This window comes from Trematomus bernacchii, unplaced genomic scaffold (assembly GCF_902827165.1).
Source record: "Trematomus bernacchii unplaced genomic scaffold, fTreBer1.1, whole genome shotgun sequence".
Lineage (NCBI taxonomy): Eukaryota > Metazoa > Chordata > Actinopteri > Perciformes > Nototheniidae > Trematomus > Trematomus bernacchii.
This window is the reverse complement of record NW_022987567.1, coordinates 6,443,701-6,471,660: the sequence shown is the minus strand read 5'-3', so window position 1 is coordinate 6,471,660 and position 27,960 is coordinate 6,443,701. Positions and strand designations below refer to the sequence as shown.

The following is a 27,960-nucleotide window of genomic DNA, read 5'->3' as shown; positions in this document are numbered from 1 at the left end:
TCTTGGTATTCCTTAGGTTGTTCTGAACTTAAACTTATCATGACATTTCCATTAAACCATGTTATTATCTGATGTATCCTGACATATCTACCTGTTACTCATTAGCGTTTTAAAGTGGAACAAAAGCTCTGTCCTTTTTTTGACGCAACTCCACCGTTACGTGTCTTTTTATTATCAATAAATCAATTTCCAGGACACTACCTTTTTGCATATATTGTAGAATACTGACAGGTATATGGAGTAATTAATAAGTGAGTACAGAGTATATCAGGCCTTCATTCAGGAAATCATCGACATTCACTGACAAAAATAAAATAAAGGCTTATGTTGTGTTGTTTGTTAGCTGTGACATTAATGTTCATACATCAGTGAGACTTGCATAATGTTTATTACAACCTCCATATTGTTTACATTCAGGAAGGAACAAGAGAAGTAATAAAATAAACGTGATTTGCATAATGATATTCCTCGAGTCAATATCTTACAGACAGCATTAATATCTCATATCCATCTCCAGTCATAATCAGGATTAAATGCAGTTTTTCCTCATCAACCACAGCTTTGCATCAACTTCCACGTGACGAATCACTGTGCAATATCGTAATAAAACTCTCGTAGTCTTGGCTCAACAACGGCGAATCCAGGCCGTTCATCTGCCCTAAAACACATGAGAACAGGAAGTAGTTATTAAAAATGAGCCCTCAGAACACTGTGAAAACTGGAAATCAGAATCAGAATCAAGTTTATTGCCAGGTACGTTTACACATACAAGGAATTAGCTTTGGCATCTGGTGGTGCGAACAGAAACAATCTAAAAAAATCGGTGGCAAAGTAGGTAAACAAATAAATATATAAGGATACAAAAAAAATATATTCTTAAGAAACACTTTAGCATTAAAAAATGATGCTAAGTATTTACATCAAATGTAACTTTACAGTAGCAAAAAAACTACAAAAAAGCAAACTACAGTGTATTATTTTTTAAAGTGGAGGGCTGCGCAATATATTTGTATATTTGTCTTTACACTTGATATAACCTAAACGTCTTAAAGGTCCCCTATTATACTGTTTTTCATCAATATATTACAGGTCTCAGATATATACAAAACATGTCTCTGAAGTGTTTGGCTCCAAATACCAAACAGATCATTGCAGCATCCCATAATCCCCTCTGTTTCAGCCAAAAGTGCTGATTCTGTGTCTGTAGTTTAAAATGCTAATGAGCTGCTGCTGGCCACGCGCCTCTGAGAGATGATTGGTTAAAACGAACACAAATAATAAAGTGGGCGGGGCTTACCTTGGTTGGTTATTGGTAGAAGTAACAATGCAGTGAGATATAGGGCTTGTTTTTAGAAAAAGGCATCTTAAGTAAGTAAGTCAAAGACTCTTCAAAACATCTTATTTTGAGTTGTATCTCAGATAAAACATGTTTTTTCAAACTGCCGTGGCATTTGGAAAAGATGGATCAGCCTCTGATTAAACTTGTGTTTCTTTTTTTCTATTACGCCCCTTGTAGCACTTTGGGATTAATTTTAGCAATGAAAGGTGCTTTACAAATTAAATGTATTATTATTATTATTATCATTATCATTTTGTTTCAAGAAATAAATCTGACTTGATTTTAGACAACACATTTTTATTGGAAAACTAACATCAGAAGACGTTTGAGCATTTCTGGCTTATTTTGTAACTTCCTAATACTGGGAGTTAAAAATAAGTTTTCCCACCTAATTACAAGATCTCCTTTAACTAAATATCCCATATTATTTCAAGACATCTTTCCAAGCTAGGTTTCACTTGTTCTTCTGGCGGATCTTTTTACTTATTACAAGTGAAAACCTTCATTATTGTTTTACTTGATTTTGGAGCCGCATTTCTCCTTGTCAACAAACTCTGCGTAATCAGTCCTCTCTGGTAGATGGGAGCGTTTATTGTCACTATATATAAAATAGAATGAAACACATTGGTGGTTAATACTGTGTGAGCTCTGGCTCTTACTTGTATGTCCAGCAGGTCCTCATGAGCTCATATATCTCCATCGGACAGTTCATCGGAGCGTCCATACGTTCCCCGCTCTCAATCTTCTGCATCACCTCATTTCCTTTCATTCCCTAAAAACAGGGAAACATTCAAAGTTCAAGATTCAAATGTTTTTATTGTCATATGCACAAAGCTACAGTGTAGAAATGGCAATGAAATTCTTCTGACCTGAGCTCCTCTAACAATGCAACATATATAATAAAATACAAAATAAAAAGTAGTGCAGAAAGTCTACATGGAGATTATTGGGGAAAGCAACCCTAAAAAGACTTAGAATAGAATCACGGTGAATGTTTCATATGAGTTTCTTTTAGTATTAATCATCATATGGCTCATTAAATAACACTAAAGTTACAATAGGTCAAGAACATGTGCAATGCCCGTTACATACGTCTACATGAGGGGAAGATTTTAAACAAAAAAGTCATATTGCATAATTTTTAAACTCATACAGTATTTCCTTTCTTGTTTCTAGTTGTTCTATTAGCCTACCATCACCATTAAATGTAAAATATTTGTTTATATGAATCTTGTGTTCATTATGGAGGCTTCAAATAGGCTAATGGATTTGTTCTGCCTCTTCCTGCACTGTTTGTTATCTGTTACGTTTGTGTACATTTAAATTGGGCTACGAACACACTATAAAGATATTAATTAATAACTTTCCAAAACGAAGCTGCCACCATTTTACTTTGACATCTTCAGCTCTTAAATCCTGCTGCGGTACATTATTGTATGGAAAGCCAACAGTGCCATAATACGCTGCTATTTTAACACGTACTTAAGTGCATTCAGTAGTTTGAAACGTTTTGAAACACTTTTTTATTGTTAAGTAAAGTAGTTTTCTGTGTTTAACAGACTTGGTAGCCTTGAGGTCTAAGCATTGGTTTTAATGATGGGTTTGACAACAAAGTGTAACATCTTCAAGTGTAAATGCCATTTTAATTAAGAACTAGTGCCGTATTATAGCACTGTTCACCAGAAGTCTTAAGTAACATTGTTAAGTACTCATTTTTAGGTACTTGTACTTTTCTTGAGTATTTCCATTTTATGCTACTTAATACTTCTTCTCTACATTTTAGAAGCCAATATTGTACTTTTTACTCCTCTACATTTATCTGACAGCTTTCGTTACTTCACAGATTCAGATTCTTAGCAAAAAAATTTTACTCAAGTAAGATTTTCAATGCAGGACTTTTACTAGTAACAGAGTATTCCTACACTCTGGTACTTCTACTTTTCCCACCCCTGCTGTTCACTTTCCATAAAAACTGTGTGAGTAACTGTGTGAGTAACTATGTGAGTAACTGTGAGTAACTGTGTAAGTAACTGTGTAAGTAACTGTGTGAGTAACTGTGAGTAACTGTGTGAGTAACTGTGTGAGTAACTGTGTGAGTAACTGTGTGAGTAACTGTGTGAGTAACTATGTGAGTAACTGTGTGAGTAACTGTGTTAGTAACTGTGTGAGTAACTGTGTGAGTAACTGTGTGAGTAACTGTGTGAGTAACTATGTGAGTAACTGTGTGAGTAACTGTGTTAGTAACTGTGTGAGTAACTGTGTGAGTAACTGTGTGAGTAACTATGTGAGTAACTGTGTGAGTAACTGTGTGAGTAACTGTGTTAGTAACTGTGTTAGTAACTGTGTGAGTAACTGTGTGAGTAACTGTGTGAGTAACTATGTGAGTAACTGTGTGAGTAACTGTGTGAGTAACTGTGTGAGTAACTATGTGAGTAACTGTGTGAGTAACTATGTGAGTAACTGTGTGAGTAACTATGTGAGTAACTGTGAGTAACTGTGTAAGTAACTGTGTAAGTAACTGTGTGAGTAACTGTGAGTAACTGTGTGAGTAACTGTGTGAGTAACTGTGTGAGTAACTATGTGAGTAACTGTGTGAGTAACTGTGTGAGTAACTATGTGAGTAACTGTGTGAGTAACTGTGTTAGTAACTGTGTTAGTAACTGTGTGAGTAACTGTGTGAGTAACTATGTGAGTAACTATGTGAGTAACTGTGTGAGTAACTGTGTGAGTAACTGTGTGAGTAACTATGTGAGTAACTGTGTGAGTAACTGTGAGTAACTATGTGAGTAACTGTGTGAGTAACTGTGTGAGTAACTGTGTGAGTAACTGTGTGAGTAACTATGTGAGTAACTGTGTGAGTAACTGTGTTAGTAACTGTGTTAGTAACTGTGTGAGTAACTGTGTGAGTAACTGTGTGAGTAACTATGTGAGTAACTGTGTGAGTAACTGTGTGAGTAACTGTGTGAGTAACTGTGTGAGTAACTGTGTGAGTAACTGCGTGAGTAACTGCGTGAGTAACTGCGTGAGTAACTGCGTGAGTAACTGCGTGAGTAACTGTGTGAGTAACTGTGTTAGTAACTGTGTTAGTAACTGTGTTAGTAACTGTGTTAGTAACTGTACGTCATCATGTCTCTGGTTGCCTTGTGTTAGTTCATACCTTGTAAGGTTTCTGTCCGTAGGAGAAGCCCTCCCACATGAGCACCCCGAAGCTCCACACGTCACTTTTGGAAGAGAATTTTAAGTAGTTGATGCACTCGGGAGCGTACCATTTCACCGGCCACTTGCCATGACCTTTGGCCTGAGGGAGGAGGAGACACAGTGGGAATGATTTAATTGTATACTGGTCATTTTGCAGCCTCAGATTACATATTTGTGATATGACGATGATCGCATACAGGGTAATTATATACGGCTGGGCCCGAACATGCTCTCTTCAAAGTTAAATACACATTAAACAGAAAGGATCTTGTAAATATTGCAGTCACTTCAATGCTTGGTATTTATTTGCTTTTATGCAGAGATGAAAGAGGTATTTGCATGCATGACCTGCACCAAGACTTCCTTTAAAGTGGAAATATACTGCATTGTTAGAGCAGCTCAGAAGCATCAATTTATCGTCTACATTTTTTGCTAATTTCCAATTCTATTTTTCTGAAAGCAGCTTTATAATGTCAGCTTGTGCAACTTATTGGGATAGTTCTTAGCAATATTTCTCCACTTAACAATTTCGCTCTGATAAACCATGGAATATGCATCCATGGGCCTGGATTGACTTCATGCTTGATATCTGAACCCCCACCCCCCTTAATCGTTGTACCTTATAGTAGTTTTGGTCCTCGCCCACAGCTTTGGAGAGGCCGAAGTCACTGATCTTGGCGTAGTGATGCGTGACCAGCAGCACGTTGCGGGCGGCGAGGTCTCTGTGCACAAAGTTATGCTCCTCCAGGTACTTCATCCCCATGGAGACCTGGTGCACCAGCTCCGTGATGTTCTTTATGGTGGTCTGCCTAGGATCAATTCAACGTTCATTATAAAGCTGGCTGCCTTAGATTCTGAACACAAGATTCAGAGGAATCAACCTTTAAACTTGGGGAAAAAAGGGTTATTAAAAGTGCTTATTGTGACTTTATTAGCACTGTAGTTAGCAGCATACAGAGGTAGTAGAAGTACTCAGATCTTGTACTTTAGTAAAAGTAGAAGTACTCAGATCTTGTACTTGAGTAAAAGTACCAGAGTGTAGGAATACTCTGTTACAGTAAAAGTCCTGCATTCAAAATGTTACTCAAGTAAAAGTAGAAAAGTATTATCATCAAAATATAGTTAAAGTAGCGACAGTAAAAGTAGTCATTGTGCAGATTGGTCCATTTCAGAATAATATATATGATATGTTTTATAATGATTGATCATTAAAGTGTTCTCAAAGCTGGTAAAGTTGCAGCTAGTTTGAATGACTTTGTATACTGCAGGGTAGCTTGTGAATTTACTCCAGGTGGAACTAAAGTCTGATTTAACACTTGATTATATTTCACATCATTCATCCAGATCTGTAAAGTAACTAAAGCTATTAAATACATGTAGTTGAGGAAAAGTACACCATTTACCTCTGAATTGTCGTGGAGTAGAAGTACAAAGTAGCATAAAACACCTCAAATGTATACTTAAGTACAGTACTTGAGTAAATGTACTTAGTTACTCCCAGAGGTGGGAAGTAGTGGAGCACAAATACTTCGTTACTGTACTTAAGTACATGTTTCTGGTATCAGTACTTTACTCCACTACTTATTTTTTCTGACGACTTTTTACTTTTACTTCTTACATTTTTAACCCAAATACCTGTACTTTCTACTTCTTACATGTTGAACACAAATACCTGTACTTTCTACTTCTTACATTTTGAACACTAATACCTGTACTTTCTACTTCTTACATGTTGAACACAAATACCTGTACTTTCTACTTCTTACATGTTGAACACTAATACCTGTACTTTCTACTTCTTACATGTTGAACACAAATACCTGTACTTTCTACTTCTTACATTTTGAACACTAATACCTGTACTTTCTACTTCTTACATGTTGAACACAAATACCTGTACTTTCTACTTCTTACATGTTGAACACTAATACCTGTACTTTCTACTTCTTACATGTTGAACACAAATACCTGTACTTTCTACTTCTTACATTTTGAACACTAATACCTGTACTTTCTACTTCTTACATTTTGAACACAAATACCTGTACTTTCTACTTCTTACATGTTGAACACAAATACCTGTACTTTCTACTTCTTACATTTTGAATACAAATACCTGTACTTTCTACTTCTTACATTTTCCAAACAGGCTGGTTCCTTTAGTTTGAATGTGTGTTTGGTGGCGTGATCATTATTATTTAGAGTCATTGCGTGCCTATTGATTTGAACACGATCCGTGTATCCATCATTTCCTGGTCTTCTCTAAAGAAGAGGGACCAATGAAAACGTTGTCATGTTGCCGTTGTTCAGCATGGAAACATTCATTAGCTAACAATGACATTATTGTTCTATTAATATAAAGGGAGGTCAGGTACTCTTTAAAACAGCTGCTAGTTATGGGTACTTTTTACTTAAGTACATTTCAAAGCCCTCTTTACTTTTACTTGAGTAAAGAAGTTTAGTCAGTACTTCTACTTTTTTAAACATGAGTATCTGTACTTCTACTTGAGTAAAGGATGTGTGTACTTTTGCCATCTCTGGAGTTATAGAATGTTCCAGAGGATGATCAGGATCCTCTCGGAGTACGTACTTGTGTTTCTGCAGGAACTTGTTGAGCGGCCCCAGATCAGCGAGCTCCATCACCAGCATCAGGCTCTCCGCCTCACAGATCCCGATCATCCGCACGATGTAGGGGTTGTCCAGCTGCTTCATGACGTTGGCCTCTCGCAGCATCTCCTCGTGCATCGACTGGTTGTTGTCATCATTCTTCAGGATTTTCACTGCGACTGGTTTCCTTGTCCTAACACACAGGGAGGGTTTAACACAAGGATCAACAACCAGGCATGGGGAGTAAACATGTGGGATTACTAGCAGGATTACAATGTTAGTAGTAAACTAAAAAGACCATATCTAGTGTTTGTAAATGACGTAAAAAAGTTTTCTTATTTAAAAAGAATAACATAATTCATTTCAAAGTTCAATTCATTAAATAAAGCCTGTATTTCATGTAATATTAAATATGGCATGATTTAATACAGTTTTACGCAAGTGCTTGTTGTTTTTTGTGCCTAGGAACTAATGTTTGTTCGTGTACTGGTGCTGCGTTTGTTGTTGTTTTGTTGATGCACTGGACAACTCAACGTGGGTTGATGTTTTTATTGAAGCTCTGCTGCAGTCCGTGACATAAAGTTATCACTGTGACATAAAGTTATTCAGATAAGGAACTTTAAAGATTAATCTCCTTTCACGACAAGCGGCCAACGAGGTATTTGTTTCATGTTTTCGTCATGTCCTATTTCTATTCATATATGTGTAGCACACTATGCTAATGTGTTTGGCACATGTATATACGTTGTTCGTTGTTGTACATTTCACTTGTTAGACGCTTTTATCCAAAGCGACTTACATACATTCAGTACTGTGGGCAATCCCCACAAGAGCAATTTGGGGTGAAGTGTCTTGCCCAGGGACACAACGACATGCTGACTGCAGTGGGACTCGAACTTGCTACCCCGTGATTCGAAATTCAGCGCACTATCCACTGAGCCACAGCCTCCCTTGTAGTTCTCAACGGAAGAAGGGAGGCTTCAAGATTAAACGGCAATAATAAACGCCCGTTTCAAAGAACCGACCTGTGTCCGTGTCGTCAAGAGAGCATCTAGTGTTTGTTGTAAAAGGATCAGATGTTATCTCTTTTCTGTAAACTGTGCTGTTCTGTAGGATAATACTTTAAGAGTGAATCTATCGAATTCAGATTTTTGTTTTTCTTTTGTTTGTTTTTTCTAAATTCTGACTTATTCCCTAAAGTCTGAAAAATGTATCTCGTTTTTTTCAGAAAAGAATCGGACATTTTAGAAAATTCTAATTTTCCCCCGCAAAATCCCACTTTTTTTTTAATATTCCTGACTTTTTATATATGTCTAACTTCTTTGAAAGAAATCTCACTTTTTTTAAACAAATCTCACTTTTTTTTTTTTAAATCTCACCTTTTTTTTAAAAATCTCACTTTTCTGAAAGAAATCTCACGTTTATGAAAAGACCTCACTTTATAAAAGTTAAGACTCAGATCAGCTTTTTTGCCTGAATCCGCTTTATGGTTTTCACTTTTTTTGGTTCATTTGTTCTGTTTTTAATTCAGCAAGTGAACCTATATGTTCATAAAATAGTGTGTGTGAGCTTAACTGTGTGTATTAAACTAAAACGGAGCATTTCCTGTCAGCTCAGATTTTATTTCTGCTTTTTTAAACTGTAGTCTGTGCTCATGTGTTTCGGTGTTGGTGTACAGGCTGGATATGCTTCATGAAAGGCAGGTTTTCCTACAAATAAAATCATTTTTGATCCTAAATATCTTGGTTCCTTCTGTCACATTGTTCTGTTAACTCTATAAATACCGTGTACGAGCAAGATAACAGTTAAACACATTTCAATAGATTTCGGTTTCTATAACTATCTTTACAAAGAAGGGTATTTAGGAAGTGAGAGAGGCAACGTGAAGAGAAACCAGATCACAAGATAAACATTTTTTAGAATCTAGATAAGTTTAATTTGAAGTTGATGTAAAAATTACACTGGAAAAAATGCTGCTCAAAATCATGTGAAAAACGAGTTGTTTTCGCTTGTTATAAATTGAAGAATCTGCCAAAAGAATAAGTGAAAATTAGCTTTCTTGAATTAATATGGGATATTTAGATAAATGAGATCTTGTAATTAGTTTAGGGAACTTATTTTGAACTATTTTACCAGGATCATGAATGGAAAAAAGCAAAAAATGCTCAACATTCTTCTAATTTAAAAATGTGTTTTTCTAAAATCAAGTAAGCTGTATTTCTTGAAACCAGCTGATCCTTCTTTTACAAATACCACAGCAGCTTGAAAAACCTTGTTTAATCTGAGATACACCTCGAAATAAGATGCTTTCAAGAGACTTAACAAGATACTTAAGATGCATTGTCTAAAAACAAGACCCTATATCTCACTGCATTGTTACTTCTTAAGTTATTATGTCTTATATCAAGATACTAGATGCTAGACGAATCTTGGCAAGATTTGGAGTTTTTACGGTGTATAGTTACGGTCTTTATAATACAACCCTCCACGGCAGGATCCATTTAAAGTCAATGTTAAGGGAAGGAGTAATTACAACAAGCAAAACAGGTTTGAATTAACATTTGAGTATTTGAAAAACATGTGAACCATTGATCTGTATCTTTATCTGATGTACTACATGTGTAAGGCCTGTTAACGAGCTGCTGTGACACACACATCTTCCAATTTTGGTTGAATAAGGTATACACGGAGGCGTGTGGCGTAGTGGGTTAGTGCGTTGGTGTTCGGATCAGGGGGGCACAGGTTCAAACCCCACTGCAGTCAACATGTCGTTGTGTCCCTGGGCAAGACACCCCAAATTGCTCCTGTGGGGATTGTCCACAGTATTGAGTATGTAAGTCGCTTTGGATAAAAGCGTATAACAAGTAACATGTAATATATCTAATTGGATTTCATTTAATTGTATATTTATTCAATTTTACTCTATTTTATTTGTATTTTACATCCTATCTTGTAATTTATTGTATCTTTTTATGTCGTCGTTCATGTGTGTTGATCTGTGAGACAGATGTGTTTTGTGACATTGGGCTGGATACATTTGATTTGATTTGATTTAGAGTAAGTAGTTAAAAACAGGCCGTAAGTTGGACTGATCTAGATGCTGCAAGGGATTACATTTTAAAAGTGATTACACAAAGTATACATCATTATTCAGAACCTTATTTAAATCCTAGCAAAGACAATGGTATGTTGGAGTCGGCCACCTTATGAGGCTATCATACGAGACGTTTTCAGATTTAATTTAGTTATTAGCTGCACATTTTATTCTATGATCTTTAGAGATTGCAGCAGATGTTATCTTGACTTCTTGCTGTTAATAACTTTGCCAGTATCTTGCTAGTTTTATCCCCAAGATCAACAATCCTCTGTGTGTTAAAGTGTAGCTGTGGTGTCGTGTGTATGTAGGTGTGACGTTGTGTGTTTGAGCATACTTCCTCATGACGTAGGTGCCCTTTATGACAGTCCCAAAGTTCCCAGATCCCAGTTCTCCGTCCTCCAGGAACAGCTGGCTTCGATCCACTGTGGAGCTCCTCAGCTCGTCTGGGTCTGCGTACGGCCCGTAAACGTCTGTGTCCATGGGCATGGCCTCTGAAGGAGAAAGGACCAGGTCACATGAGAGAAGGTCTTACTCATTGCCTTCCAAAAACTCCTCGATTCAATAAAGTCAGACTGAAGCATCCTTTGAGCTCCAGTCAATCCTCTCAGTAAACACAGAGCTGAATCCAGATCAAATGCACGCTGAAGGCTCTTTGAGCAGGTTCTCTCTCAGTGACTGTGATGTTATGTTAAATGTTTGTTGTGTGTTTTTCATGTGTTGTGAGTTGATATTTGTCTGCTGATGTCACACATGGAGCAGCTGTGATGCAAGTCACATTTCAGACTTGATCTGACCATTAAAGTATTATCGTATCGTATATTGTATCGTATCGTAAAAGAAAAAGTGAAATGACAGCATGCACATCTACAGTACCATTATCCTGTTTCTGTCCCATTCTGCGTCTCTTTCCCTCCCTTCAGCCGCAGTGCCACTCCCTCTGGACTCTACATTGACGTTCTCCATCTACACACACCTTTTATGTAACCCTCCTGTTGTGTTTGTTTCTCCTACTCTCTACTTTGGTGTACCTGGTCAAATTTGACTGGTCTGTTAATCAGCTTTTACATGAACACAAGAACCATTTATCATCACCACATTTATTTTACACCCTTTAGGCTATAGACAATGTCTCAGACTTAAGAGGTAGAAGAATAAAACCAAATGGCTGCTAAGTTCAGTCAACTAGAGTGACTTGGTAAGGTGTCCCGTCTGATTGAATGCTCTCCAGCAAGAGAGCGTGTTAAGAAGTCTAATCAGACCGCGTTAGCAACCGAACCAAAGCTGCTGCTATATTTTTAATTGGCTTACCTTTGCCGACTTCTGGGTAACCCGGCACGCTGGTTTCATACGGGTTGAGATCTGAAGCGCTTTGTCGAGCCCCCCGGCCCGGCTGTCAGGTTATGAGAGGAGACAATGTTTGAGAAAAACATAAAGCATATACTGTACATGGTGCACGGCTGGAATACAACCTGCAATCTGATTATAGTGATAGACGATGACTGTATAGGTAAATAAAGAGAATTTCTGGTTCCCTTTCAGGTCTGATTCGTTCATAACTTGATGTAAGCCACTCGAATACGTGCAACATGAGTGAGTTAAATGTCACTCTTTCACCCTGCAGTAAGGAGCCATTGAGGGCAGTGCTGGGGCTGCAGAGAGGAAATAATCTGCATTTAATGGGTAGAAGAAGAGTGAGAGGGTTGCGGTCCAATAGTCAAAAAACGTCTAACCCTATCCACTATCCCTTGACCTCTGTGTGAAACGTCACGGGGTTAAGGGATAGTGGATAGGAGAATTCAAAAGGATTTAGGAGAAGAGACTGCGGTACTTTAGAGAATCCGACTGCACTTTCACTATCCGACGTGTTTATGATGCGCCGGCGGAGGTCATAAATGTGCGCCTGCTGCTGTGGGGAAACTATGGAAACTACAGTTTTCTATACAGCGGACTACAACAGGGATGTTTAATAAGAACGAGGGACTACTGTAAACTCATCTAGAGACTCTGCACCGTGCTCTGATGCTGTTGTTTTATGCTTTATGAACGGGGACAACAGAGAAACATATTCTTCATGACCAAAGTTGGAATTGAAATAAAAAAGGAAAGTGAAACTTATGCTCGTCACCCTCTCCCTCCGGTCCACATTAATACAAATGATCCCAATACGTATGATTGTATGAAAAGATCTTAAAATCAATACAAATGTATTTATTATAAACGTTAGTCCTTAACATCTATCACTGTGTATATCACCATTCAAACATCTTTTAAAAGTTGAACAAACCCCACACAGCTCAGTAAAGACTGTGAAATGTTGACTTTATTTGATCATTTCAGTAAAAACTAACGTTCATATTTCTCTTTTTGATTATAATACTGATGAACGTTCAAAACAAAGCACTTTGGCAACTTACCACATACGTTTTAAAATGCTTAATAAGCACCGTAACTTTCATGATATCATTTCTCGTTCATAATCGGTTGTTTCCGTGAACGGCCGACTGTTGTGTGACGGCAAATGCCGCGGCCGCAAGGCATTGTGGGGCAGCATTTTCTCCTCTCCTTTCGGTTAGGGATGTCCAGTGGTTCCTAAGCTAAAGGAGGTTATAAAGGAAGTTTGAAACCTCCTTTCCTATCATCTAGAGAATTCGAACGGCACTTATCATGGCTGCCACTGAGGGACTTCCGGGTCATTTCACTCCGTTAGGAAGTGAAAGTTGAGCAGGTTTGGTTTGATGTTAAATTGAACAAGTCAATTTTATTTGACTGGGTTTGAGATGTAAACTTAAAGCTAAACTACAATTAAATCTTATCATCGAAAAGCTGTTTCGCTGGATAGGAGAAGATGTTGACCTGCGGGTGGCGGTAGAGAAGAATTCATAGGATCACCAATCTCATTAAACTGGTGCAGGAATGAGTCCTTACACCTGAACATGAGTTAGCAATTTACCACTTCCGGTTCCATCCTCTAAATAAACAGTTTTTAACAGTGGGAAGAGTAAAGGGCGGCTGCTGTGGCCAGAAGGTGTGTGTGTGTGTGTGTGTGTGTGTGTGTGTGTGTGTGTGTGTGTGTGTGTGTGTGTGTGTGTGTGTGTGTGTGTGTGTGTGTGTGTGTGTGTGTGTGTGTGTGTGTGTGTGTGTGTGTGTGTGTGTGTGTGTGTGTGTGTGTGAGGAGTGTTAGTGCACCTTTTTGATACCGGGTATGGGAAGTTGTGTTTTGAGTTTGTTGAAGAGTCCACCGGCTGCATTTTGCTGAAAACAGAAATGTCAGAGAGGTTATCAGATCTGTTCATTTTAGGGTCAGCCATGTGATCATTACAGTGGGAACAGATTCAGGGGGAAAGACTTCTCAATCCAGCTAGGACATTCTGATTAAACAATTGACATAATTATAATATTATGTTGAAATCTTATTTTCATTAAACATAGAATACAAAAAAAACAAATATATGTTTCAAACTTATTTCAGACACACATTTGTGATCAACTGAGTGGACCTTACTTCCTATTTTGTAGGTATACTGTAAGCACAGGACCATGAGAATATATACACACACGCACACGCACACACACACACACACACACACACACACACACACACACACACACACACACACACACACACACACACACACACACACACACACACACACACACACACACACACACACACACACTTACAAAGGCAGAAGTTATCCCAGGATGGTCCCGGGGGAGTGGTGGTCGTCCGATCATCCCTATAACACAGCAGAGGACAAATATAAATAACGTGAAATATATATCCCTGCACTCTCAGTTGTCAGAATGCATAAATGTACACTTCTATTCTTTCTGTAGACGTGTTTTGATTTATTTGTGATTGTTTGTACCCATGTCTCCATCAGGTCTGGAGCAGGGCTCTGTCAGCACTCGCAGCAGGCCGTCTGGTTTGTATGAGTAGTGCTCCACCAGCTGTGGAGAGGAGAGAAGTGCACATATCAGATGTCATATATACGTATATAACGATCCCCAAAGGGAGAGTCAGTTTTCCACTTGATTGTGACTGTTTCCATACAAAGTCCGTACAGACTGAGCTACTGCCGTCCAACACGTCCAACACCGTGTAGAAATTCACCATGTGGCTTTTTTTTATGCATCTTACAAAGAACATCAAGCTGTATTCAAAATAAGTCCAGAAATAAAGATCAGATCCTCTGACCCTGACGTAAATTGAACACACAGCCTTCTGATCTGGAGTCAGGCGCGCTACCGTTGCGCCACACGGTCATAAATATGAATTCAATCCAATGTCCAAAATGTCAGCTCTTCATCACTTGATCCAATGAAACCATTGCATCATATTGTCAAAATTAGCACAAGTTATTGAGATGTGGCCAAAAAACAATTATTATACATAGGTACCACGTGCACAAATGTTTTAAACTCCAAAATACATTTGAAAATGACTTATGTTGTGTTTAAAGATGCCAATTATGTGTACCTCAATTGGCTAGTTGAGCAATCGACCAAGCTTCTCTTGTATATAAAAAACTGTTGACTAACTAACAAATTATCATAGGTTTTTTCTGCAAAAATACTCATTTGTGAAGTAAATAGTGACTTCATCTGTAAAAATATATTGTTAGACTGTTGTGGAGATGAATTATACAGTGGCATTAAAGGAAATACAGAAATAACGTACACGTTTTTACCAATTTTTTGTTACAATACTTAAGTGAATGTACTTAGTTACATTTCACACATAAGAGCTCACAGTGACCATGACCTTTGACGGACAAAGTGGATGTTCGTGTCAAAGAAATGTGCATTTTAGGAACTTACGATTTAGACGTGCAAACGGACCATAAGGACAGTCACCAATGAGTGGCTGTCACTGAGAAACACTTGAGACATCGACCATGGAAACTTGACCCATAATCATAGTTAAATAGTTAAAAAATCCACATGGAAATGACTGTAAATCTGAGAATCCGTGTACCTGCCACAGGGTGTCAAACTTCTTTCCGTCTGGGATGGAGAGCTTGCTCGTCCGGTCCCGGTCGATACGATAATGCATGACTTGTCCTTCATGCAGTAAACACAGAGCGTAGGATCCGTTCGTATCCCTCTGCCGAATCCTGCACCACAAGAAGAGGAACATGAGTTAAAGTGTGTCTCATTTATACTCTGACTTCATAGATGTGAATGATATTTAGTGAGATGCCACCGAAGATGTTTACATTTGAGATATAGATTCAATCATGCAATCCACCAAACGCAACCGAACAAGAGTCGACAGCAAATGAAAGCTGTTTGTCTATGAGGGATATGGTTTCAGTGAAGCATTGCAACAGTGTCAGTCAAAGGCTTCAACACTACCACATCCACTGAGTTACAGCTACTGTGTGTGGTAACAGCTGGGTTGGGGGGTGTGGTGACTATTACCCCTCAATATCACCATGGATTCATACGGTGTTTATCAGTTAGACGTGTACGCTCTCCAATTACGACCACCAACATTCTTGCTATTAATACCATTTATTAAACCAAAAACTGCGTGTGTTTGCAACATCACACCTGTGCCGCTGAGGTCACCTAAATACCGTGTGCCACATTGCGCCATTTAGTGCTCAAACAAACAACCAAAACATACAAATGGGCACAACAGGGGGGTTACTTTGAAACACGTATTCTGTTATAATAACTAGTTACCTGAAAAAGAACGTAATCAGTTACCTAATCTAGGTATCAAATTATATAAGTAATGATCGCTTTCTGTTACTTTTGGATTACCTCAATATCAAATGCAATGCAAATAAAAACAAGAGAACAGATACTGTATTTTATGATAGGAAAACCTGCCTTTCATGAAGCGTTGACGGAAAATGCACTGTCTTAGTAACACACACAGTTAAGCTAACACACACTATTTGATGAACATATAGGTTCACCTGCTGAATTAAAAACGAAACAAATGAACCAAAGAAAGTGAAAACCATGAAGCAGATTCAGGCAGTAGGCGTTTCGATTCACTCTTAAAGTATTATCCTTCAGAACAGAACAGCTTACAGAGAAGAGATAACATCTGATCCTTTTACAACAAACACTATATGATCTTTTTATGGTTGGTTGTAATCCTGCTAGTAACCCCCAATGTTATCAAATGTAACAGTAATCAGATTACATCGTTAACTGTAAGGGAGCACAATTACTTTTTTTGTATCCTCATAAAGTAATCCTGTTACATGTCTGGTCCTCACTTTCCAAGCCCTCCACCATCGACTATTTAACTATGGCCACATTTTGCTTTCTTGCTCTCTAATGCTGGTTTATTTCTATTTCTATTTTGAGATGTGTTGGGGAATAATTCGCCCTGCATGTCCTCCTTCGCCCTCTGACGCAGCTGACCAACCTTGAGCAGCCACTATCTCCCTTAAGGAGGGGCTGCCTTAGCAAGTTGTTAATGTTGCCAGTTTGTGACCGGGCAACTCTCTGTCAGAGATAGTTATTGTTGTGGGACACCTGGAACACATCCTTCTCTGGGTGTAGATGACCCCGAGCCATAAGCGACAACAAATGTGGTTCAGTGTCCTCAGCTGTTTAGTCTATCTCAGGGGTGTCAAACTCAATTTCATCACGGGCCACGTTAGCATTAAGGTTGCACTCAAAGGGCCGGTTGTAACTATATAAATATACATATATAATATATATATAAAATAATGTATTATATTACAGTATTGCCTCTGAATTAGATTATTATCGGATAGGGTAATAACTTAGTAATTAACTACGTCTGAAAGCAGAAGTCCAGGGCAAATAATTGCAAGTCTCTTCAGTGTCACAAAGTGAGATGCATTGTGGGACATGTAGTTTATGGGCAACCTGCTTCTGTAAAGTAGCATGTAACCGTATAATAAACGTATTATATTCTTAGCAAGCTCTTGCGGGGCCACATAAAATGAAGTCGCGGGCCGGATTTGGCCCCCGGGCCTTGAGTTTGACACCCCTGGTCTATCTAGTGAAGAATGTTGATTATTACACTCTGAACTAGTTAAAACCTGGAGCTACAGGAGGGGTCTTCAGGATTGATTGTGGCATCTCAACCGTGTGGTCAGACCGTGGCCCGTGACATGTCTTGTGAATTCTCCGGCCGAAGCTCCAAATAAACCGTCAGTGTTTGACATCAAAGCTCCAGCTCTCCATCGTGTCTCTCTCTGAGTCCTGCTTCAGAAGTTTCCCCCACACAATGTTTATATTGTAGAATTGTTTTATTTCTACTCTTTTAATTTGTTATTATGTGCAATGCCTTTATTTTGTTTTAAGCTGCTGCAACATATTTTTTCCCCCCAAATTGGGATTAATAAAGTACATCTTATCATCTCTTCACCTCTGTCTACTCATAGCGTCAATGCATGCCATGTGTTCGTCTTTGTTTGTCCTTGTTTGTTTCTCCATACAAATACAATATATTATTATGTTTTTTGTCACTTCCCATGCCCTGGGTGTTAAACGCTGTTCAATCTGTCTCAACCTCAAAGATAATAACATTTTACAGATTCATTTTTAACAATTGTATCCGCACAAATACAAAAGGATAAGATCAAGAACGAACCATACAGGAAACACATTGAGGTTACCGTCACTTCAAGAGATCGTATTGTATTAACTTCACTACGTCTGAACTGATAATCAATGCTTATCAGGGTTCATGCTTTCAGACTTTTGAATGAATGAACGTCAATAAAAAAGTTTTTGATGCTTGACTTTTGTTAGGTATTAATCAGATTTATTAAGCAGCTTTTTACCTTTGAATTAATATACATACATTTAGACTCTTGAACATGATGTAGACAAATAAATAAAGGTTTTTAAATGTATTCATTGTGAAGCTTTAGTTAACTTATGTGTTTAAAATTAAATTATTTTTATTTTTGTCTCATTGTACTAATGCTCCCTTTTTCTCCTGTCGAAAACCCCATAAGGTCTAGTTTTGAAACAAATATTCTTCATTTTATTGTATTTACTTTTTGATATTTGCCACCATGGGAACATTTTAATAGTATGTATTGCTCACGGTATTTTATCTGCGCCGTGTTGGCTGATAAATGGGTGTAACTGTTACAGAAATAAGAGAAAACAGGAACTTAATTACAGTAAATGGCCTCTGTGCATTTATAAATAACTATGCCAGTCCCTTATGTGAGCTAGAGAGATAGATAGATAGATAGATAGATAGATAGATAGATAGATAGATAGATAGATAGATAGATAGATAGATAGATAGATAGATAGATAGATAGATACTTTATGGATTATTTTGTTACCGAATCATCAGTGTGTTCAGTCATAAAATAAAAGATCCTCAAAAAGAGGAACAGAGAAATTCAAAAAAAAAATGTAAGGTAAAAATAAAATGAAAAACAGTATACAAATCCTTGATAATTAAAAATACTGCAGTTAGTAACAGGAATATATGCGTACTGTACACTACAGGAGCATAGACATACTTGTATATATAATTATAAATTATATATTTAAAACGTTAAAAAAAGCTGAAATATTTAGCCTTACTCGTTATAACAGTTTCTTTTGTTGGCTGTTGGAGTCAAAGCCTAAACCATGTACTAGAATAATGTATCCGTGGTTACAGTGTGTTATACACATGTATTTAAAACTATAGTAACACCATGAGGCAGAAACACGATGCTTTTTGTGCTTTGTGAGAAAAAGGACCGAGTCACATCTCGCCCCGCTTCTCTGGCTACTTCAGGAAGTCCTTTGCTAACTGCCAGAGCGGAAACCACAGTGTGTGTGTGTGTGTGTGTGTGTGTGTGTGTGTGTGTGTGTGTGTGTGTGTGTGTGTGTGTGTGTGTGTGTGTGTGTGTGTGTGTGTGTGTGTGTGTGTGTGTGTGTGTGTGTGTGTGTGTGTGTGTGTGTGTGTGTTTCTTCACACAAGACCATTGGCTCATCTTCTGAAGCCTCAGCTGCCAAACACTTGTTGTGTTCAAAAGACAAAATACCTATTTTTAAACATGTATTCTGTCTGATTTTACATAAGACACTTCAATTTCCTTCTGTTTCACTATGAAAAACGTCTGGAGCAAATCATCTCATGTCAAATCATGTCAAAGAAGAGATGAGGATTTTGTTTTTTAACTACATTTTGAAGAAAACGGATCAACTTGTGTCTGTAAAAATACCTATTTTTAGCATTAATTTACTGAATTAAATATACTTTAAAGCAATATTGTACTATTGTAGTTGTAGGACATCGGATTTGCATAATTTCTATCACAAATTACACTTTTACAAAGCAGACATTGAGGAATCGGCACTGTAAGAGAGCTGTGGCTCAATGAGAGTGCTGAACTTCAAATCAGTGGGTACCAAGTTCGAGTCCCACTGCAGTCAGCATGTCGTTGTGTCCCTGAGACACTTCACCCCAAATTGCTCCTGTGGGGATTGTCCACAGTACTGAATGTATGTAAGTCGCTTTGAATAAAAGCGTCTAACAAGTAACATGTAATGTGTATCTCATTGTTTTGTTACCATTGGACTTCAATGAGTCACTATAGGGATATGATAATAGCGATAAGGATAAGATATCTGATTCAAGATACAAGAAATATAAGATCTTTTTGTGGTCCAAGACAGGATATCAGTGCCCTCAGCGAAACAAATATAGAGCTGTACAACAAACGTTTTATTCTGTTAAGTAACGACCCATGCAGCTGCGTCTCATTCACACTGACCAGCAGCTTCTCAAAGGTAATATTTGACAGATAAGCTAAAAAAAAAAAGACTTTTATTTATCAATAAAGTCTCCCACTGATCAACCCAGTCCAAATCCATGTCCTGTTTCATCTTTGTGATCCTGATACCTCAGAAGGTTGTGCATGTATTATTTCCAGACCATGTAGTCAGATGTAGGTTTAATGCTTTGAGATGGTTCAGTTGAGATAAAAAGTTTAAAATCGATTGCTGAGATTTGAATTGGTAAACGCAGACTGGGAGCAACACGTCTGAAAAATGGCTTACGGTATCTCCATACATTAACACCACCAGGGACGTGCACAGGTACGGGCTATTGTTGCCCGGGCAACGGCCCGTTTGCCCTGACCTGCCCCTCTGGAGAGAGCGAGAGTTTATTTTTATTTTGTTTCTGTTGTGGCCGAATCAACATGATAAGCCCACAATTAGTATTGTAGCGTCTCGCTGCGATAAAACACACCTTGTCAGCGCTGTCATCTGCCGGTGCGTTAAAGACCACCTCTAGTGTCGGATTTTGGAAAATTGATTTTGAGTTTCCTCATGGCAGTTAGGGTATAGGCGTATAGAGGTATATCCTCTTGACACCGTCTGTTATTTACAAAAAAAAACTAAATCTACTTGTTATTGTGCTATGATTTTCGCCAGAAGTATAAAGCATTAGGCTATAAACAAACTATATCACAGACGCATGGTAGCGCATCACCACCGCTAAGCTAAAGGCGGCTAATGTTCGGCGTGATGACTTCTAGTAGTCTTATTTAGCCTCTTGTTAGCAACCGCTGTTTTTATGACACATTGAAGGCCGACCCAGAAGGTAAAATGAAGTGCTCCGCGGACAAAAAGTAATGGGATTTTTCCATTGGACCATCGCTAAGCTAAAGGCGGCTAATGTTGGGCATTTAGCCTCTTGTTAGCAACCGTTGTTTTTAGATAATTAACTATACAACTATAATTTGGACATTCACTGCTGGGGTATTTAGTGATGTAGTTTATGATGTAGAAGAAAATGTGAACATCTCTTGAGCTTTATTTAACACAGACCTTATTTCAGACTTGTAACCAAAATCACGTCAAAAAGATATGGGCTCAGAACAGTCTCATAATACACACATGCACACAGAAGGATTCACACTTGTATTTCTGGATCCACACTTGTGTTTTTCAATGCACACACAAATGTGTTCCGTTTCATATACATGTAAATAAAATCCAAATACAGAAAAAAGTTTTACATATGTATTTTTGATCCTCACATATTTGTTTTCCGTTTAAATCCCCTGAACCTGCAAACACAAACCGCTTTCTGTGCATGGATCGCTCTGCATTCGTGTGTGGGTTTTTTGAGACTCCCCTGACGGTCACCCGATTCGTACTTGTAATTTTTTCTATCTATAGCCAATCAGATGTCTCCTCAATTCTAAGCCAATCACATGAGCGCGCCCCCACAAGGGTAGATTTCTTGCGTTCATGACGTAGCGCTTCATGTACGCATTTTGCGCTGTCCGGAGCTGACAGGTCCATGGAGCCTGCCTGCAGGCGCTAATCTCAGGACACCTCCACTCTCAGTACAGTGCCACTTTCCGATCAGGAAATGCACGCAAATACAAGCCTTTATATTATTAAGGTACAGTGCCACTTTCCGAACCATTAATGAATGCTTGTGTACACAAAAACGGCAGGCAAAACTGTTTTAAATGTGTGTTTCCTGTATGGCGATCAGCTGCTTTATTTATGTCTGTATGAAGTTGTTGTGAGTGTGGAGGGAGCAGCTACAGGTTAGCTTAGCCTAATCGATCAGTGCACTACGAAGCCAGTGCTAGACAGTGAACTGTCAACGGGGGGAGCCCCGCCGGTCATTATCGGCCGATATTCACTCTTAATAGTTTGATCGGTGCTCTCTATAAAGGCCGATCAGGAGAGCTGGATCTGATCGATATGGACATAAACGCGAGTGAAGTTTTAGCGAGCTGCATGAGAAACTGACGGGCTGTCAGGAGAGAGGGAGGGAGAGAGGAAAAGAGATGATCCTTACTCCCGTGTTATTATCCGGTCATAGTCCGGTAATTACCTAACGGAAACGCTGCTACACAATTCTTATTATTATTATTATTGAAACATGACCGGTAAGTTTCAAATTTGTCCGGTAAAATTAAATTCTGTCCGCGGAAACCCTGCTCCGGACTACGCAAAATGCGTATATGAAGTGACATGAACGCAAGAAATCTACCCTCGTGGGGGCGCGCTCATGTGATTGGCTTAGAATTGAGGAGACATCTGATTGGCTATAGATAGAAAAAATTACAAGTACGAATCGGGTGACCGTCAGGGGAGTCTCAAAAAACCCACACACGAATGCAGAGCGATCCATGCACAGAAAGCGGTTTGTGTTTGCAGGTTCAGGGGATTTAAACGGAAAACAAATATGTGAGGATCAAAAATACATATGTAAAACTTTTTTCTGTATTTGGATTTTATTTACATGTATATGAAACGGAACACATTTGTGTGTGCATTGAAAAACACAAGTGTGGATCCGGAAATACAAGTGTGAATCCTTCTGTGTGCATGTGTGTATTATGAGACTGTTCTGAGCTCATAAAAAGAACGTTGACCTTGAGACATGAGGAAATGCTAACTCGGTAAAATGCTAACTTATTTCCCAGTTTTAGGACTCATTCCTGCACCACTCTATTTGATACAATTCATATCCAGCCATTTACTGTAAACACCACCAAAACAAAAGAAACACACTTGTTAAATACTCACAGGAACTTTCCACTCGCCCTCATGCCACTCTGCAGCCGGGGCTCCGAGTCTTCTCGTGTGATCGATCCGTGGAACCAGGGCATCTTCTCGTGGGCCGTGGTGGAGATGAGCTTCTCCAGCTGAGGCCTCTGGCTGATGATGGCCTGCTCCAGAGCTGATCCCTGCACACACACACACACACACACACACACACACACACACACACACACACACACACACACACACACACACACACACACACACACACACACACACACACACACACACACACACACACACACACACACACACACACACACACACACACACACACACACACACACATAATTATTTGGGCTTTTTTCTTGTCAACTAACATATGTTAGAAAATGTTTCCAACTTTAATTGACTGAATTTATTTGAAAAGTGTTCTTATTAACACATGAATGCTACTGTGTAATATATGTTTACATTTGTATTTAAGAAGTACAATATAAGACAAGCACAAGTTTCATTTGTGGGCCGTATTCCATTGTACTTTTTTAATTTGATGAGGGCCGATTCAAAATGGACAACGGGCCACAATTGGCCCCCGGGCCGTAGTTTGGACACCCCTGTCTTAGATATTCTCACTGACCTTCCTTCTACGAGTTGACTAAGAGTATCGACTCACCGCCAGATTCCACGTCTGCTTCACATACTCCCGGATCAGTTTTTCCTTCAGGTCCTCAAACGGCCCCACCTTGGGCTGCATGTTCTTGGGTCTGTTGCAGGGCTTCTTCAGCAGACACACCAGACCATCCATCTCCTGCGAGTGGTAGTCGATCACCTCCTCGGGGCTCCTGTGGCTCTTCCCTCCGGCGATGGCGAACGTTTCATTGGGTTCTCGTTCGATGGTGTAGTGGTAGCAGCGGCTGGAGTGCAGCACGGACAGAGCGAAGCCCCCCAGGTAGTTCCTGCTCTGCCGCAGCAGATAGGAGCCGTTGCTGGTGCTCGTCTGCTGCAGGTATTCCTCCGCGTCCTCCCTGGTGATGTTGCCATAGAAGAAGGGCAGGGCGTTCACTGCGTCAGCCATGATGGCGTCTGGATGGTAGGAAGGCCCCTAGTGAAGTTCAGCCACAGGATGCTATTCAATCTGAAGAAATAATGAAACCATAGGACAGTCAAGATGAAGTATCTATGAAAACACAACTGTTACATGAAACCCAACAGGATGACTCATCCGACCCTTCACTTCCTTGCTCAGGTGCCAGAGAATACGTCATGGTGTACAGTTCATTTACAGTACTACTGTATCAGTGATATGTAACCTGTATGCAGTTGTGTAAAGTAACTAGTACATTTACTCAAGTACTGTACTTAAAGGTAGGGTAGGTAAGAATGGAGAAACCAGCTCGAGTGCGCTAGAATTTGAAAGTACACAACCGAAAAAAATCTGCCCCTTCCTTCAGACTTCATTACAGAGCCCCTCCTCCAACACACACGAACGCGCACATGACCAATGAGGGCACGAGATAAGTTTGTGCACGAGATGGAAGGCTGACAGGCAGGTAGGCCATCCAGTTATCTGACCCGGGCCGGGGCAGATGATTGGACATGCTTTTTACAGCGCCACGGCTTCCACAGATGAAATATTTGTATATATTTATTGTCAAAGCATTTCCTTTATTCATTGCTATCGGGATGTTAAGAGCATTCCATGGAATATAACAAAAAGTGTTTCTGAAGGGAATTACCTACTAAGTACAATTTTGAGCTACTAGTACTACTACTATTATTAGTATTTCAAATGTATACTACTTTGTACTTTTACTCCACTACATGTATTTAATACCTTTAGTTACTTTACAGATGTGGATGAATGATGTGAAATATAATCAAGTGTTGAATCAGACTTTAGTTCCACCTGGAGTAAATCCACAAGCTACCCTGCAGTATACAAAGTCATTCAAACTAGCTGCACCTTTACCAGCTTTGAGAACACTTTAATGATCAATCATTATAAAACATATCATATATATTATTCTGAAATGGACCAATATGCACAATGACTACTTTTACTGTCGCTACTTTAACTATATTTTGATGATAATACTTTTCTACTTTTACTTGAGTAACATTTTTGAGGACTTTTACTGAAACAGAGTATTCCTACACTCTGGTACTGCAGACGTGGGATGTAATTGAGTACATTTGCTCTTGTGTTGAACTTTTACAAAACAATAGTAATACAAAAATGTTTATGCTACTTTGTATTTCTACTCCACTACAATTCTTGGTTAAGATATCCAGCAGCAGTTTATCAATAATTCAAAAGAGCGCCACCTTTCCCAGCTGTGATGAACACATTAATGCATCAATAGTCATAATACAGTAATTTGATATCATTCGTAAATGTGTCATTATGCAAGGACTTTCACTTTTGGTACTGTAGAACATTTAGGTGCCAATATATTTCTACTTTTACTTGGAAGGAAGTATTTTTACATGTTAGTATTGCTACTAGTACTCCTTCCACCTCTTGTGAGTGTACAGTAAAAATGGAGCTTGTGTTCAGACGGGAAGACGATGATATAAGATACAATCTGTTGATCACTGTAACAGGATTACACTTCTGAACTCACAGTCTGGATCCTCTTTGTTCAGGAGTTTGACTTCATGCCACCGGGGCATCACACTTTATATCCTGTGTGTAGAAAAACACAGTGAGAAGAAAAGACCCTGTACAAAAATGTTTTGCAAAACCCGGTGTTCTGGAAGTGAAGTCTAAAAGGTCTGGTAACTTTCTGGGGAGTAACGGATTACATGTAAAAGGATAACATAATCAGTATACAAAATAGTAATGGTAAAATAGTCCCTTGGTGTTACATTCAAAGAAGATGTAATTGGACTACAGGTACATTTGTAAAAAAATAAAAAGGCTATCCTACAATACATTTGAAAATAAAGATCCATATATAAATGGTAGACGTACTGCTTGAATTGTCTTTTTGGTTTTCATTTAAGCTGCTTTCTTTATTTTAAATATGTTATATTGAAAAGTAGTAGGTGGACACCTGTTTTATTAAACAAAAATACTTCTAATTCAGGTACATTTTAAAAACGAAACAACATGTGTAAACTATACTGTTCTGTAGGCCTAGTCTATCATTTGCGATGAGACATTTTTGACTATAAATATCTTGGTTTCTTCTTTTCCCTAAGGTTGTTTAAGGGTATATTGTTCTGTATTCTTACGAAGTAGACTTGTAGTATTTATAATATATAATAATAGTGCATTCATTTGCATCGAATGTGATATTGAGGTAGTCCAAAAGTAACGGACAGTAATCAGGTTACATTACTTTTATATCATGATTTCATACGGAAACCCTTCAAACGCTAGTTAACCGGACATGGAAGTAAATATACATTTTGCACTTACTGTACACATGAGGTGTTCCTGATCCTCTCCGTCCCTCAGTCCTCCAGCATGTCCTCTGCTGCCGTCCTCTGAACAAAACCGGGGGACGAACAGAGCCTCGAAAACTCAGACGGATCCTTACAAACAACAAAAATGTGCATCAAAAAGCTGTCAAAGCCTCAGCAGATGCTTTACAGCTGCGTTCTGACACATGAGGAGCGCCGGAGCTTCCTCAATTCAACGACTTATTTTACTTCCTTTTTTTTTTTATCTGAACACTGACCAACAGTCTGATGCACGCAGGAAATGATAAGGCGCCTGCAGTGACACAAGTGACAGTCCTTTCAGATGGGTTTCATGACGTTTCTATAAAAGTGTACCTTTATTTAGAGAGAAAATACATTGCAAACAGCGCAGGGGTCGAACTCAAATGAACGTGAGACTATTTAAAATGCTGTTAATGTGACTTTTATATTGAGTTTAAATATTAGGTACAACTTAGTATTATTGCTTTCAACTAACCTAATACAGTTATGTGAAATCTGTTGATATAATACATTAAATTAAAATCAACGTTTCACTTTTTTAGTGTATGGATATCACTGAATATGAATGTATTGATATTTTGGCATTTTTTTAATAGTTGAAATTATGCTCATACTCTAATCTTTCTTTCTGATTGACTTCTAAGAGTACCACCAACTTATTTATTTAATTCAAACTTAATTAAATTAGTATCTAAAATGTAACACTTATCACTGCATGAATTATGTGATTTATTTAAGTGTTTAAGTATATAAAAAAGTACTAAACATGCAGAATGGTACTTCTAACTGTACTGATTCCTATTCTCATTAATACATGAATAAGCTGCTATTGTTATGGCCATGCTGGTGTTTATGTTTACTGCTGTGTAAACAATCTGCACACATCAACGTTGCAATCAAAAAGTGTAGGGCAAAGTATCTACATTTTGTGTGGTGTGTGTGTGTGTGTGTGTGTGTGTGTGTGTGTGTGTGTGTGTGTGTGTGTGTGTGTGTGTGTGTGTGTGTGTGACATACAGATCTGTCTGGTTGAGCAAACACTGTGAAGTCGGGCAATGTGTTGTGAAATAGTTCAGTGGTTGCTGCTGCTCATCAGCTGTTGTTGACTGACAGGACTAGCCACACACTACTTTTGATTTTAAAGTATAAAATGATAGAATGGTTTTATAATTTACTTTTTGGATCATCGTCGTCAAATTCTAACTCACTGTCCTCCAGACTGCTCTGTTTAGGCCATGTGTGTGTGAGTGTGTGTGGGTGTGTGTGTGGGTGTGTATATTTGTGTGTGTGAGAAGAACATGTTTCACAATCAGGAAGTGCTCGCCAGCTTTGGTGTTTCACACTCTCCGCACACTGACAGTAAACACACACACACACACACACACACACACACACACACACACACACACACACACACACACACACACACACACACACACACACACACACACACACACACACACACACACACACACACACACACACACACACACACACACACACACACACACACACACACACACACACACACACACACACCGCCTCACGCTGACTGCTACTATGTCCTTAAATATACCTTCAATGAAATTCAAGTGAAAACGTCCCTTTTTAAAAGGTGTTTTCTGAATGCAAATATAAAATGAATTCCCTGAAACTACAGCAAGAGCGATGTGGGTGTATTTCTCTGTGAGGACGAATGAGAGTTAAAATGTGTTTTTAGAATGTGAGGGTATTTTATTTTGAGGTCACTTCAGAGGGCAGTTTGAGGAATAGACCC

General features: G+C 38.7%; 1 protein-coding gene across 1 annotated transcript; it reads right to left on the bottom strand.

Annotated features, from left to right (window-relative positions):
- Nucleotides 1–369: 369 nt before the first annotated feature.
- syk (spleen tyrosine kinase) lies at nt 370–26,397 on the bottom strand. The gene is made up of 15 exons (XM_034125777.1): nt 26,161–26,397; nt 25,361–25,422; nt 23,410–23,871; nt 22,758–22,918; nt 15,220–15,358; nt 14,111–14,192; nt 13,923–13,978; nt 13,428–13,493; nt 11,550–11,631; nt 10,576–10,732; nt 7,128–7,337; nt 5,157–5,346; nt 4,497–4,637; nt 1,999–2,111; nt 370–658 (listed from the first exon to the last, which is right to left on the bottom strand). The coding sequence occupies exons 3-15, from the start codon at nt 23,809–23,811 to the stop codon at nt 586–588; spliced, it is 1,872 nt and encodes a 623-aa protein (XP_033981668.1). The 5' UTR covers nt 23,812–23,871; nt 25,361–25,422; nt 26,161–26,397; the 3' UTR covers nt 370–585.
- Nucleotides 26,398–27,960: the final 1,563 nt, after the last annotated feature.